Source organism: Pyrus communis, chromosome 6 (genome assembly GCF_041283825.1).
Source record: "Pyrus communis isolate YQ-2024b chromosome 6, ASM4128382v1, whole genome shotgun sequence".
Classification (NCBI taxonomy): Eukaryota; Viridiplantae; Streptophyta; class Magnoliopsida; order Rosales; family Rosaceae; genus Pyrus; species Pyrus communis.
The window spans coordinates 18,489,011-18,504,583 of NC_142570.1; the positions used below are offsets into that span (position 1 = coordinate 18,489,011).

General features: G+C 37.3%; 1 protein-coding gene across 1 annotated transcript; it reads right to left on the reverse strand.

Moving 5' to 3' along the window:
* Positions 1–12,363: 12,363 nt before the first annotated feature.
* Positions 12,364–14,558, reverse strand: LOC148696381 (L-lactate dehydrogenase B-like). Its single transcript, XM_088695846.1, has 2 exons — positions 13,792–14,558; positions 12,364–12,993 (listed from the first exon to the last, which is right to left on the reverse strand). The coding sequence occupies exons 1-2, from the start codon at positions 14,398–14,400 to the stop codon at positions 12,550–12,552; spliced, it is 1,053 nt and encodes a 350-aa protein (XP_088551972.1). The 5' UTR covers positions 14,401–14,558; the 3' UTR covers positions 12,364–12,549.
* Positions 14,559–15,573: the final 1,015 nt, after the last annotated feature.

The window sequence follows — 15,573 nt, forward strand, 5'->3', positions numbered from 1 at the left end:
CATATTATCCAAACATTATCCTATTTAATCTAACATTATCTAAACTCATCTCTAGCTGCAAAATGAGTCCTTATCCTATACTAAATCCTTCCCATCTAAATTTAGGAGTCCTTATCATGTTTTAACAACACATATCTGATTCTAGAAGTCCTGAAATCATGCTAACAATTTAATTCCTTTTCTCCTTGAATTGTGCCATGCCCTAATCCTTTTCCTCCACAACCAATGCCGTGTGTCTGCCCTATAAATGCACACCCTTGCCACAGAACTCAAGGGAGAGTTTTACAGAGAAAAATATAAAGAAATAAACAGAAGTGTGCTACAGCTTGCAAGGAAGGAAAGCTTGGAGCCGTGCCTGCCATCCAAGGCCTTTGGATTGCTGGAGCGTTTCTAGGTGTATTCTATCCTTAGTTTTAGTTTCAATGTTTAAATTAGATTGTTTTTATTTAGTTATGACGAACATGTGTAACTAAATTTCTTTTTAGCTAGAGGTGAATTCGAAGCCATGAACATATGTTTTATATGAATTGATTTCCTCCAGTTATTGTTTCATAAATCGTGAATGCAATTTACTTATCTGTTTGATTGATAACTTAGTTTTGTATGTTGATTAAGGAGGCCTACTTACTTTGCATGCATGAATTTGATGCTAAAATATAAGGGAATTTCACCTAATAGTTATGAGCTTATATTTATAAGTAGTGGAAATCACTAGTCATGATTATGTTAAGTAAATTCTTGGCAGGAGTATCATGCTTTTCATAGTTACGAATGCCATGTCAATGCTTATGATTTTCATAGAACTTAATGATTTTTGATATGTATCTCTATCACGCAGTTCATATAGGGAACTTCATAAGAATAATTTGACTGCATCACTGGTCCAATTCAGTGAATTTAGGAAAATCTGATGGTTAATTTGTGCAGTTCACGATTAACTTGGGGCATTGTCATTCATGGTTTATAGGAATAATAACAGGAAATCGATTCGTGTTGCATATGTGTCATGTGTGGAGAAAGACCCTCTAGCTAGCCTTTCACCCCCTTCATTCACCCCAATTTAGTATCAATTACTTTGTTTCAGCAACCTACTTAGTTTTAGTTTAAAATTCATCCAACCAAACCCCCCTGGCTTAGTATTTCGTGTCAATTTACTTCAATTTTCGTCCAAAACACCCCTTAATGCTTGTTTTGTGTTATTTGAGTTAGTCTAGCTTAGTTTTATGTGTTTGAGTCTAGTTTTCAATTTTTGAGTCAAGTTAGTGTAGATTAGCATCCCTCCTAATCCCCGGCCTAGAACAATCCTTACTTACGCATACTACAATTATTTAAAAGAAGGTTTAATTTGTTTGTTAGTTTTTATCAGATCAAATTTTGGCGTCGTTGCCGGGGATTAGTAAAATGGCTAATCCCTCTATTTTTTGTTTATTTTACTTTTGATATTTGATTTAGTTTTATTTCTTTGATTTCAGGTACTAGAGAAGTAAGACATAGCAAATGCTAATCTTCAGGCTCAAATGGCAAATCTTACTTCTCTTATGTCACAGTATATCGAAAGGTCCCAAATGCAAAGAGTTGGTACATTTGGTGTGGCCTATAGGCAAGGATATCAAACGAATCAACATCCTCAATTAATTGAGAATGGAGGTTGGGATAATGTCAATGCTTGGGGTTATCTTTGCCATAATCAATCAAGGATCAACTTGTTTTCCAACACTTACAATCCAGGTGTAAGTGATCATTCAAATTTTATGTGGAGGAAACCTCAACAAGTTCAATAAGAAGGATATTGGCAGCCATCTAAGGAGTTCTATTCAAGACTTATACAACCTCCCCCACAACAATCCCAACCAAATTCAGGTTTGTCATTGGATTATGATAAAATTCTTCAAGTACTAACTTCTTTGACGCAGGGATTACAAAATCAAGCCAAAGAGGTAGGTGAATTGAAGAATCAAATGGGGCAAGTGGCGGAATTCATGGGACAATTTAGAGAACAAGGCAAACTACCTAGTTCAACCGTTGTAAATCCAAAGGGAGGCTTTGAAACCGCTAAGGCTATTACGTTAAGAAGTGGCAAGGAGATTGGAACCAAACCAAAATCATCCAAACAAAGCCAAATAGAGGACGAGAAGCTATTGCTCGAGGAAGAGGAAGAAGACAAGGCCACGGCAAGGGCAGAACAACCCTTGCCACAGCCCCCTAAAGCTTCTAAGCCATCCAATATAGGTAAGTTAGGTTCAAATTCAGTTAATCCTAACAATATTCCGTCGAATGTGCCTTTCCCTCACAGATTTATGCAATCTAAGAAAGAAGAGAAAGAAAAAGACATTCTAAAAACCTTCAGGAAGGTGCAAGTCAATATCCCACTCCTTGATGCAATCAAGCAAGTTCCAAAGTATGCTAAGTTTTTGAAGAAGCTTTGCACAACAAAGAAACGGATTCCGGAGAAGGAGGTCGTACATGTAAGTGAAAATGTTTCTGCAGTTTTGCAAAGAAAGCTGCCACCTAAATGCAAAAATCTAGGTAGCTTCACTATCCCTTGTGTTATTGGTAATACAAGGTTTGAACATGCTATGCTAGATTTAGGTGCTTCCATTAATGTCATGCCATATTCTGTTTATGCATCTATGAATCTAGGAGAGCTTAAAAATGATGGTGTCATTATTCAATTAGCTGATCGATCTAATGCATATTCGAAAGGAGTATTGGAAGATGTTTTGGTGCAGGTAGACCATTTGATTTTTCCGACAAATTTTTATGTGCTTGAGATGGAGGATTCAACCCACTCTCCACCATTGCCAATCTTACTTGGACGACCTTTCATGAAAACAGCCCAAACCAAGATTGATGTGGCCAATGGAGCGTTAAGTATGGAGTTTGATGGTGATGTGATTAAATTCAATGTTTCTGAATCTATTACGAATTCTAATGATGTTCGTTCTTGTTTTACCATTGATGTGATTGGAAATATAGGGCAGGAACATTCAGCACCTATCAAGAAGGATGTATTTTGAACCACCATCGAAAAGGAAATTGAAATAGATCATAAAGGACACGCCACTGCCCTTAAAATACCAAATTTGGTCGAGAGCACTTATGAAATTGTTGACAATGCTGCTACTTTAGAGTCTTCATCGCAGTACATTGGTAAGCCACCTATTCCAATTCAATTTCCCATTTCAACTAATAGGTTGTTACCTTCTTTGGTTCAGGTGCCCAATCGAATCCAAGTTGGTGGGAGAGTTTACATTGACTTTAGGAAGCTCAACGCCACAATCAGGAAGGATCACCATCCCCTTCCGTTCATAGATCCAATACACGAGTGTTTCGAGGAGCATGTCATGGAGAGTGTACCCCTCCATGCCGTGGACCCCTGGTGGAGCTTAATAGGAGGTATCGTTTGGCTGGAAGACGTTAAAGCAAACTCTTCTTGGGAGGCAACCCATGCATTTAAAAAAAAAAGACCTAGGAATCTCTGGCTCCTACAACTAGATTTGCTCTCTTTTACCCTTCTCTTTATTACTTTTACTTTGCCATGATTGTGTTGTTTGCTATTTGTTATTTTTTTTTTTATTGTTTTCTTGTTTCAATTTAGTTTTGAAACATTGAGGACAATGTTTGGTTTAAGTGTGGGGGGGGGGGGGGGTAAATAGATGCTTTTCATGACGTATTTTCGAAATTCACCACCTATCACTACTAATGTTGTTATTCACTATTTTTAAAGTGTTTTCGTGTCATAAAACAAAAAGAAAAAAAAAATCAAAAAAAGCTTGAGAAAATACCAAAAAGAGTCGTTTTTGTAGCTTGTTTGTGTCTTAGGGTACCTTCCAACACAATGATAAGGATTTGGTTTTTAATTGCATGACTGGTTAAAGAAAGTTACGAACATGGGTGGAAGTTTGATATGCTCTTTGGTTTATGCTTAGTTGTAGTTGTCATTTACGAATTCACATGTAATCACAAAAAGGAAAAATCAGTTTTTGTAACATGCTTGAAGGAAGAAACTCAAACTAACGCTACAACCCTAAGAGACTTAAGCCTATTCTTTGTTGGGAGAGTTATTAATCTTAATATTCTTGCTTTCTAAAGTCGTTGCATGATCTCATTATTTCTTTGCTTGGTTGCTACTTAGAATGCGTTTTCATCATTTTAGTTCCAAATACTAGAACTCATGCCTGTTTCATTCAAAGCATAAAATTGAGTGCATTGTTAATAACAAGATGAAGTAGTTTAGTTAAACCAGAGCCAAAAAGCCTTACCCTTTGCATATGTATTGTAGGTTTAACCCCTTTGAGCCTTATTTAGCCTATTTTCTTTGTTAGCTTGCATTATCCCTACCTAACCTAGTATAGGACTATCCATACCCTTGTTCTTAAAGAATAGTGGAGCATGACTTGTTGGGAATTTCTTTTGATCTACAATATGCAGAAAAATAAGTTTGGGGGGGGGGGGGGGGGGGAGGGGAAGAATTTATCTTTGTGAATTGGTGAAGGAGTACGTTTTGTGTTTCAAAAAAAAAAAAAAAAAAGGGTAGAAAAAGAAAGAGAAAAGAAAAAGTTGTGCAGAAAAAGAAAAAAAAAAGATTAAAAAGAAGTGAGAATGAGCTTACAGGTGTTGGTTGTTGAAGAAAGGTCCAAAAATGTGAATCTGACCCAAAAAGTTGTATAAATCTTCCCTTTATGTTTAAAGTTGGTTGCTGCAATCAAAAGTTGAATTCTAAGTGTTGATTTCATTATGTTGCTTACTATCACTTTAAGAACCTTTGTTTATCCTTAACCTTTCTTTGTTAGCCAATACATTGGCCCCATTACAACCCTTAGACTTCTATCTTGATTATTATGTATTTCAATATGTGGAGTTTGAAATTGGTACGAGCATATGGTACCCCTGGTTCTCGCTTTTAAATAGTGGCATTTCATTCATGAGATCATATACATGTTGTATTAATAATTCCAGAAAGTGCCTTCTTTGTTATAACATATGTGAGTGCTAGTCTACATGTTTACATCAATCTTCTCACATATACCTAGTGTAGGGAGAGTAGTCAAAAAATCTGTGTGAAAATAGACAGTATATCCAGTGAGGAATTAAGGGATACTCTAAGGCATGTTACTACATTCAAAATATTGTTTTAATTGATTAAATGCGAGCTAGTGAGTGGTGACTGGGGTTAAGTGTATACTCAAGAGTAAGGATGGCTAAAATCTATGTGAGTAGTGATTTTTAAAATGTCATGTTTCATTGGAAATCCCTAAGGCAATTGTTAGAAGGTTTAGGTTTTGTTTTGTTTCTTTGTTTTGCTCAGGGACTAGCAAAAGCTAAGTGTGGGGGAATTTGATAGGAGCATATTTATGCGACTTTGTTAGCTTGTTTCTTTGCATTTAGTGAGTTAGTTTCTACTTATTATAGTGATTTAAGCTATTTTCGTGTGTTTGTAGGTACAATTGGCAAAGATGATAATAAATGGCCAAAAGAAGCAATTTGGAGTAGTTTGGATTTGGATTGGATAGCATAATGCCATGCATATTAAGGGAATTTGCTGAAAAATCAAAATAGTATAAAAAATTATGTCATTTGGTAGACTTGGCCATCATGGAATTTATCCTTATAAATACAAAAAGGTTTTGCAATGTACAGAGGCCTTCAACTCAACAAACAACTCAAACACTCCACGTGAAAACTCTTGCTCTATGCAAAACCCTGAGAAAAACACTAACTATCCTAACTCTCTCGATCTTTAATTTGGAATAACAATACTGTATTGATAGCTAGCGATATTTTAGGTTTGGACTAACAACGCTTGAGCCATAGAACTAGGCGATCAAGAAGCACCTTCAGTTTGGACTAACGACACTGCTTTTAGTCAGTTGGTTATCTATCCAAGTCTTGGGGGACGACGAATTCTCTATTCTTTCATCCAATGGGTCATCTCATCAACTTCGATGAAGTGAGGTGTTCCTAGTTAGCCATTATTCGACACAACAAAAGCCAAGCCAATTATTGAACTTCGCAATGATCTAGTAACCTTTTTTTTTTCAGGTTCTAGAACCTAAGGCCGAGACATATTCTTTCCTTGGCCGCAATTGCTTCGGTGCAGAAGTCAGCAGCGCATTCAATACCACCACTGCCACATCCATTCTACTAACCCAACTGAGCTTGGTTGCGAGTTGGAATGCCCTCATACACAAATAAGAATGTAGTCAGCTCATATTTACTCAGCCTGTTCGTAATTTAGGCTTTGTAACTTTTAGGGTGAACATTGTACCGAATTCTTTGGGAGTTAAACTCTGAGTCGTAAGTGTGAAAAATGATGCAAAATAATTTCAAGTCAAAAAATGAAAAAAAAAAAAAGAGCAAAAAAAAAAAAAAACAAAAGAGTCATTTTACCCTTTTAGTTCATGAAAAGGGTTCTCTTAATATATAATGTAGATATAAAATAGAAACTACAACGCATAATTTGTATCTACAAAACTCAAAAATACAAACTTCATTGTACTATCTAAATTTGAGTTGACCTAATTCCAAAATATAAAAAAATGTGATTTTGTACAACTGCTGAACTTGCAAGCATGTATACCAATACCACCCGAACTTTGGGTAAATTACATTTTACTCCTCAGGTTTGGGTGTAATTGCAACCTCATACATCATCTTTAAAATATTTCAATCTCATACACAAACTTGCATTTAGTTATCATTCATCCGTTAGTCAAACCATTAATTTAACTGTTAAGTGATGGCATGGCAAATGTATAACCTATATTTTGCTGACGTGGCAGTTAAAAAAATTTATTGGAATTGGGAGGGGTTGGGGATTTTTTTTTTTTCTTTTCTAATTTTTAAGGTTTTTATTATATAAAAAAAATTGAATATTTCGACGTCAGCACAAATGTGAAATGCAATATTTTGACGTCATCATTTAGCTGCTATCCTAACAGATTTTTTAATGATTCTATGAAATTGAAATGAAATAATAAAAGTTGTATGAAATTGAAATGTTTTAAAGATGTTGTATGAGGTTGCAATTGCACCCATACTTGAGGGGGTAGAATGTAATTTACCTTTTTATTTATTTATTTATTTTGTAGGTCAGCTAGTGGGTGTGTGGTTCACCTTAAATATTAATTTTTCAACCCCTTAGGGAGGGAATTGTAGAACAGGGGCTATACAAACTCCCAATTTTTGCACCCATATTTGCACATGAAGTATTATTTTGCAGCCAATTTGATTCTAGCCAGCCTTGAAAAGTGAATTGACAAAAGTATCCCTCCAGGTCAGGGACGTGTGACATGTTTTAATGACAAAATAGATGAAAAATAATTTAAACCATTTTCAAAAGAAATGTCAAATTTTAAACATAAAGTTTAAAATTGACAACTTATTGTTGGCGAGGCATTGCAGAGGCCCGCAAGATTATTCGAATGGGTGCTCGGTGGTGAGTGGGAGATGGTACAAAGATCAAAATTTGGGGTGATAGTTGGCTTCCCCGAAAGCAATTTTTCAAGGTTATAAACCTATACCGGAGGGCTTTGATCAGTCATCCACAGTGCACAATTTATTGCACAGAGCGAACCCGCCCCGCCCGGTGGGGGGGGGGGGGGTTGGTGGTGGTTGTAACGTGGAATACAGAGGCTAGGCTATTGATGGAATCTTTTGTGTAGAAGAAGCTGCTTTGATTAAGCAAATACAGTTGAGTCTTTTTCATACGAATCACGTACTAATATGGAACGCGGAGGCTAATGGAAAGTTCTCGTCTTAAAGTGCATACCACTTGGCTCGAATGCATGGAGATGTCAACGGTGGCGAGGCAGGCGGATCGGTACTAAACGGAGACATGAAATTTTTTTGGAAAGCAATTTGGAGAGCCAATGTTCCTGAGAAGGTAAAAATATGTGTGTGGCGTTGTTGCTTGAATGCAGTACCTACTCCTTCAAACCTGAAGAAAAAGAAGGTTCTCGTGGAGACTTCATGTATGTTCTGTCGTGGAGATGAGGAAACAATTGAACACCTCTTAAGGGATTGTCCTCGGTCAGTCACTGTGATCGCAGAACAAAAATTCTGGATTGGTTTGCCGAGATTGCCGGTCTGTTATCAAGGAATAGCTGTGATTCTTCTTTGGTTATTATATGGAATATTTGTCTGGAAAGGAATTCATTTTTATGGAAGGGCAAGGCGGCTCACCCTTTGGAGCTGTTGTGCAAAGCCGAGTGCTGGCTGTGTGAATACCAGAAATGACACCGTGTGGAGAAGAAAGGAAAGGCAGAGATTAATCGGAAATGGAAGCTACTGAAGAAGGGGTGGATGAACTGAAATTTCGATGGTGCTTGGGATGAACAACGAAGCATGGGGGGAAAGGGCGTAGTCATTCGAGATGATAAAGGGTCTTTTGTGGCAGCTTTAGCGAAGAACACTGCAGGAATCTCCTCGCCGTTAGTAGCTGAAGCTATGGCAGCAAGGGAGGCGGCCCTGTTTGTGCATAATTTGCAGGTGGAGAAGATGATTATGGAGGGGGATGCATTGCTTGTCCTCTCTGCACTACAAAACACGGGGGAAAGCTGCAGCTCCCCGCCCCGCCGCCCCCCCACCCCCCCCACCCCCCCCCCCCCCCCCCCACAAAATGGTATTTAATTATGGACACAAGGCAACTGATGCAAAGGATCCCCAACTGGAGTCTCAAGCACAAGCACACTCGAAGGGAGGCGAACAAGATTGCACATAGGCTTGCACGGTTTAGCTTGAGTATTGATGATTGTGCAACTTGGTTTGAAGAACCACCCAATATAATCGTTGATCTCTTATTGAGGATAGTAATACTTAATATATGTTAGGTGCGAGACGCTATTTTTCACTTCGAACGGGTTGAAATCTCCGGCAAGGTTTTTATCGACCTATGTTGTGCACCCTATCCTCAATATTGTACGTATTCCAATTTCCATCAATTAATACCGTGCTTTATCAAAAAAAAAAAAATGACAGCTTACGTGGCACTTCGACATCTTTTGAAGTTTTACTCTCCACCCGAAACGTTAAATTTTAAACAAAAATAATCCATAATTGTTTTATTTGCATTGGTAATGAAAGAAAGTGAATTAAAAGGTATAAGAACATTTAAACATTGCATTAGTAATTAAAAGAAACTAAAAAGTAAGGCTTTAAACCAATAAAAAAATTTATAAAAAGCATTTTAATAATGAATTAAAAAAATTTGAAGCTACTATCAAATTTGGCCACAAGGGGGAGAAATGTCATCCCATGTCAAGCTACATTAGATTTGGCTTCTCGGTTGGAAAACATTGTTGCTGATTTTTTTTTTTTTTTTTTTTTTTTTTTTTACCATTATTGCTTAGTTGGATAGTTTGACATCTCCTTTGGAGATGCTGTTAGGTTGTAGATTCCAACATTTAAGAGAGACCAGGTCGTAAAACCTAAAAATTAAAAGTTGAGGTAGTATTATCGCACATGGTTACAAGTTTAGCTGGTACTTGCACCAAAAAATCCTATAAAAGTATGAGAAAGTGACTGCCAACTATGACATTAGTATGTAATTTTTGTTTTGTTTGAATTTTGAAAATCAAAGCCTATTGATGATTAGGATTTATTATTACAATTTGGTATACTTAAAACCAAAGCTCCCACAAATATATGGGCTAGTTTATTGTGAATAGGTTCATTAAGTAAAAAGGAAATACTTTAAAATGGGATAATTTCTTAATTTTGGGATAGAAATAGGACAAATCGGTCATGCATAAGCCATGCACATAATGCACAAAACCTAAATTACTAAAATACCCACACATAAATACTATAAAGCATCAGCCAATTGCATCATTGTTCTCATTTGGAAGAGAGGGTTGTCGAGAAAGCTCTATGAGCTTTGCGTTTCTGGGTTGAGCTCTGATTTCTGAGCTTTGATTTCGAAAAGAAGGAAGTCCAAAGAGAGGCAAGAAGAGTGAGTTGGGTTTTGGGTTAACCTCATACCTCTAATTTTGAACAAAGGGATGCGAGAGAGAGGTGAGAATAGTGAGCTCAGTTTTGTACCATATTTTATGTTTTGGCCAGGAAGTTTCATTTTTTCCGGCGATTAAAGCTTCTATACGCATAGTAAGGTAGGGTGGTTAGTTCCAAGTTCCTTCATCAATGATTTATGTAATAAATGAGTTGTTTGTAAGATAAATTAATACTTAGAAGTTAAATTAGGGCTTGTGTTTCATGTTGGGGCGTATGGGTTGTGGAATAAATTTCAAGTTTTGACGTGCTAGAAAATTGGGATGGAACAATTTCTGGTTCAAGTGTCCAATTGCAGAAATTTGTGAAAAATTTTCCGTAATGTGCATGTGGTGTGCATATGATATGCATGGCTACATCTTAATATGAGAAGCAGGAATGTTCTTTAGTTATGATGCACATATGTTGTGAGCGAGTATGACCACAACCTAGTTGGCCTTAGTGAAAAACAAAATTAAAAAAAATAAATAAATAAATCTTAGAGGACGTTAAGGGTCATGCGTGTCCATGAAATAACGATGAGTATCATGTTTTCCACATGCACGGTTAAGTAGTGGTTGATATACGTAGCAAGACTTTTCAAACTGATATTGTAACCTTATATGCGTAATAATTATGTTTTAATTGTATCCACAATACCAATATGTTGCCGTTAAAGTTTATCCCGCTCTGTCCATATCATGTGCATGTATTGTACATATTATGTGCATGTATTGTACATTTTATGTGCATGTATTGTACATATAGTGTATATGGTTCATATTTACATCTTTGATACTCTTCGCATTAACGTAGTTTGCTACTTTTTCCTTTGATTCAGAGGTAGGGCCTGCAAATGCGAAAAAAGCGAACAAGTTCGTGAGACAATTTCCTTTAATTCAATTGGGGGTTCTTTCATGCCCATTCAAATTGCAAGTTTTAAATCCTTGAAATATTTGAACCCAATCAAATTTGATACCAAATTCAAATTAATGAATCTTCGATCTTCATATAAAGTTTAGGGTCATTTATCTGATTGCATCATTTTCCTGATGTCGAAGAGAGCGTTGTGAGCTATGGATTTTTGGGTTGAGCTTAGATCAGTGAGCATAAGATGTGCATGTCATGTGCATGTCATGTACATGTTGTGTACATACAGTGTATGAACGAGCTTAATACGAAGAAAGCAAACAAGTATGCGAAATAATTTTATCCATATCCTTCTCTCTTCCTTCTTTCCACTCTGGTTTCTCTATGTTCCTTCAAATTTATCTTTTCTCCAAAAGGCAACTGACCTTTAATACGTTTTTTCATTTAATTGTAGCAAAAGCCAAACCCTATTTTAGTGCTTGTAAATTTGGATCGAGAGAGGGAGAAGGAGGGAGAAGACAGAAGAAACGAAAACACACATATAAATTAGAGAAATGATTATAAAAAATAAAGGATTTGGGTCTCCTCCAAGAAACACCAACCAATTACTTGAACTCCAAAAATCCATCAATCAAAAAGCAAAATTAAGCAAACCCAGTTCACAAAACCTACAAATGAAAAGGTAAAAATCAAAGAAGATGGGTGGGTTAAAGGGAGAGTTCTTGTGCATATTTGAAATATAGAGAGAGGGGAGAGAGAAAGAAAGAAAGAGAGAGAGCTTGGATGAAGAAGATGGGTGGGTTAGAGAAAGAGCTCTTGGATGAGAAGAAGATGGGTGGGTTAGGGTTGGAATTGGGCGAGAGAGCTTTTCTCTCTCTCTCCACTCTCTATTTCTCTCTATACAAAATGAGAAATAAATGCTGGAATTTCTAGATTACCCATTTATATGGGTGGACAATTTGGTTATTTCAAGGTGTAGGGAAAATCCTATTTCTGTCCTATTTTTGTGCATTGCATGGGCATGCCATGTGTATATTCGAAATGTCCTATTTCTATTCCAAGATTAAGAAATTATCTCATTTTGAGGTATTTTCCTAAGTTAAAACTCAAAAGCCCATTTTGATATAATAATGAAAGCCTCAAAGGCCCATTAAACAAGACAACAACTAGCCCATGTTTCAGTGGGTCTTTGGGTAAGTCCCAGCTAATCATCATTTAGTCTAAATTTACTTGGACATCAACTCGAATTCGAGTTCAAGAGAGCATACACAATTGCTTTCATCAACCTGGTCTAACCCTTGTTGTATTCACAATTCCGTTATTAATATGATTTACATAACTTTGACTTTGTATTTTAAGAAAATATATTTCCCTTAATGCCTTGAGAGCATTCACCAGGAATACCTCTATGATATGCCTGAAGTCTTGAGTAATATGGTTTGTTGTTCAACCTGGATTGATTAATAAGATCGAAGGGTAGCTTCTAATCTCAGTTCAGCAAGAACGTAATACAACTGCATCATTCATTGCAACATAAGAAGCACAGCAAAAGCCAAAAGTTAAACCAACACACGGTTTGTTTCTTTATTTTGTTTTGGTACATCATGAGCATGTTTCATATTAGCGAGCGACCTTACAAAGCCTGGACAACTCTTCCCTTCAAACCGAACAAAGAAATTCTTCCAATCAAGTTCAGAGTCCCAACTGACCCTGCAAATCCAAAATGGTATTAGCAGAATCTCTCAACCTTTGTTCCTCCTCATCAGTCAAATGCACGTTGGTAACCCCCAACACCCCACCCCTCCCAAGCTGGGCAGGCAAGCTCAAGAACACGTCTCCACCATCCACCCCATAGAACCCCTTTGCAAGCACGGAAACCGGGTGAATCTTCCTCTGATCTCTCAGTATGCTCTTAGCTAGCGCAGCTGCCGAGTACCCAATTGCCCAGGAAGTATACCCTTTCAGACTTATCACCTCATAGGCACTGTCTATAACCGCCTTGTGAATGCTCTCTAGCGTCTCTTTCTCGTATGCTATTTGTTGCTTTTCTAAGAAACTCAACACCGGCACTCCCCCGACACTAATGCTCGACCACAATGCCACCGAGCTGTCACCATGCTCCCCAACAATGTAAGCCTACAATTCATAAGCAATGTATCAAATACTTGAAACTTGCAGTCATATGTAGTAAAAGGCGTCAACTGCGGTTTAACCTCTAAATTATTATCCCACTTAAAATTGACCCTCTGAGCTATTTTTTTAATAGATTAACCCCCTAAACTATTTAAAATCAGCCGATTTCGTCCACCATTTCGTCAAATTCAAAGGCAAATTAATCATTTCATCATCAATTCTTACTTGTCAACAATAACCACCACTAAAATTATGATAAATGTAAAATTATGATGCATGGACACAAAATAATGTGTAAAACATATAACATAATAAGAAAACATAAAAAATAAAAAAAATAAAAAAATAAAAAAAACCAAACATTTACATAACCAACCATTTTACATGGTCATTACATATTATTTGTGTCCATATGTCATAATTTTATTGGTTACAGTTGACAAGTAAGAATTGATGATAAAAATACTAATTTTTCCATGAATTTAACGAAGTAGTGGGAAAAATCTACCGATAAGGCATTAATAGACTAATTTCAAATAACTCAGAAGGTTAATTTACCAAAAAAAGTTCAGATGATCAATTTCAACTGGATAATAATTTAAGGGGTTAAATAGCATACCCTAGTCAAAGACAATATTAATGTCGTATCTAATTTATCCGTGCTACAAAAATACCGAGAAAATGAAAACACAAAAATATGAAATATCTATAAAATACAGTACTGTCAAAAACCATACAAAAATTAACCATTTGCACTGCAATGTCATGAAGTAGCAAAAATGCCCGAAATGCAAAAATCACCTGCACATCCTGAGCATTGACATCGAGGTGATCGGCGATGAGGAACCGAAACCGGGACGAATCCAGATTGGTACCGGTACCGACAACCCGATTGCTGGGGAATCCGGACAACTTCCAGGCCACGTAAGTCAAGATATCAACCGGGTTGGACACGATCATCAAGATCGTCTCTGGCGAATACATTGCTAGCGGCGGGATAATGTTCCGAAAGAGAGCGACGTTGCGGTGGAGGAGATTGAGCCTGGACTCACCAACGATCTGTCGTGCGCCGGCGGTGACGATGCAGAGGTCGGATCCGACGGTGACGGCGTAGTCGACGTCCGCGAGGATCTTGGTGCGGGGGAGGAAGGCGGCGGCGTGCTGGAGGTCGAGCATCTCGCCGCGGAGCTTGTCGGGCTTGGCGTCGACGAGGACGAGCTCGTCGGCGAGGTCTTGGGTGAGGATGGTCTGGGCGATGGCCATGCCGACGTTGCCGGCGCCGATGACGGAGATCTTGGCGTGACGTTTGGTAAGGGAGGGAGCGGCGGCATTGGAGATGGGCTTGAAGAAGGCCTGGGTGAGGTCGAGGCCACCGGCGCCCAGCGTGGAGCCTGAAGGAGTTTTATGCATTGTCGAGGTTGATTTTTATGGGTGTATGGCTGTTTGCAGAGAAGGAGGGTTTGTGAAGGGTTTTATAGGGAGGAGATACAGAGAAGTTGAGTGCGGAGGATATTTTGGGTCAATGTTGTGAATTGACTGTCAAGACTTTGCTTTTGTATTTGTTGACCAATGAAAACTATGGGCAAAGTCGAACTAAAAGGACAAAACAAGCAAAACACAAAGCTGTTTTGGGCAGTTATTTCTTCTTGGGCAGTTATTTCTTCTTTTTTTCCGTTTTTTTAGGACTAAAATCTACGAAAAGAAAATGAAGTTTTAATGAAAAGCGTGCAGTACTGTTTATTTTAATAAAAAATTACATTTTTATATTAAAAAATCAACCTGATACTATTTACTTTACCCTTTATTTTGTGCTTATTATTAAAATTCAAAATTTTCAAACATTTTTCATTAGTTTCCCTAAAAAAAAATGATAATCGAAGTATTGTATACATTGAAATTATTAACCGTATGATATTTGATAATAAATACAAAATTAATATTTAACGACTATGAAACTCGAGTATTGTATATTGTTTTGGGTCAAAATTTGAATATTAGGCTTAAATGAAGGAAAGTCCAAAAATGTCAAAACAAGGTGAATTTGCCCGAAAATCAGCATTGAGCCTAGAGACAAATTAAAGCCTTCTCAGCCAAGAAACAAGCCATATGTCTATAACTGAAGTGACAAGTGATGAAGACTAACCTATTATCAGCAAAAAAAACACTTTCTTGTGGCATTACAAGTAAAAAACTGATAACTCACTATCCTCAGAAAGCTTTTGGGCAAAAACAAAGCCCTGACCCCCGGGCCAAATCGCCTATAAAAGAAAGAGGAGACAATAGAGACAATGACACTCAACCAATCAAACAAACAAACATATAAACTCTGCTCTCAAGCCAGTTCATACCCTTCAAACTGACATCAACCCAGATTCAGTCCTATTAGCAATAGTTCTCTTAGAAAAGCTATCTTTTGTTTAGTATAAAAGCTCTGCTACCATAATGTTGTAGTATCGATCCTCATGTGTAAACCTATTTACCATCCATCCCTTGTAGTCTACAACCTCTGTAAAACAAAGAGAAATGGCTGCAAGAAGTTCAACCTTGCCAGACAAGGTGAAATCTTGCCTGAGTCTCTTTGTT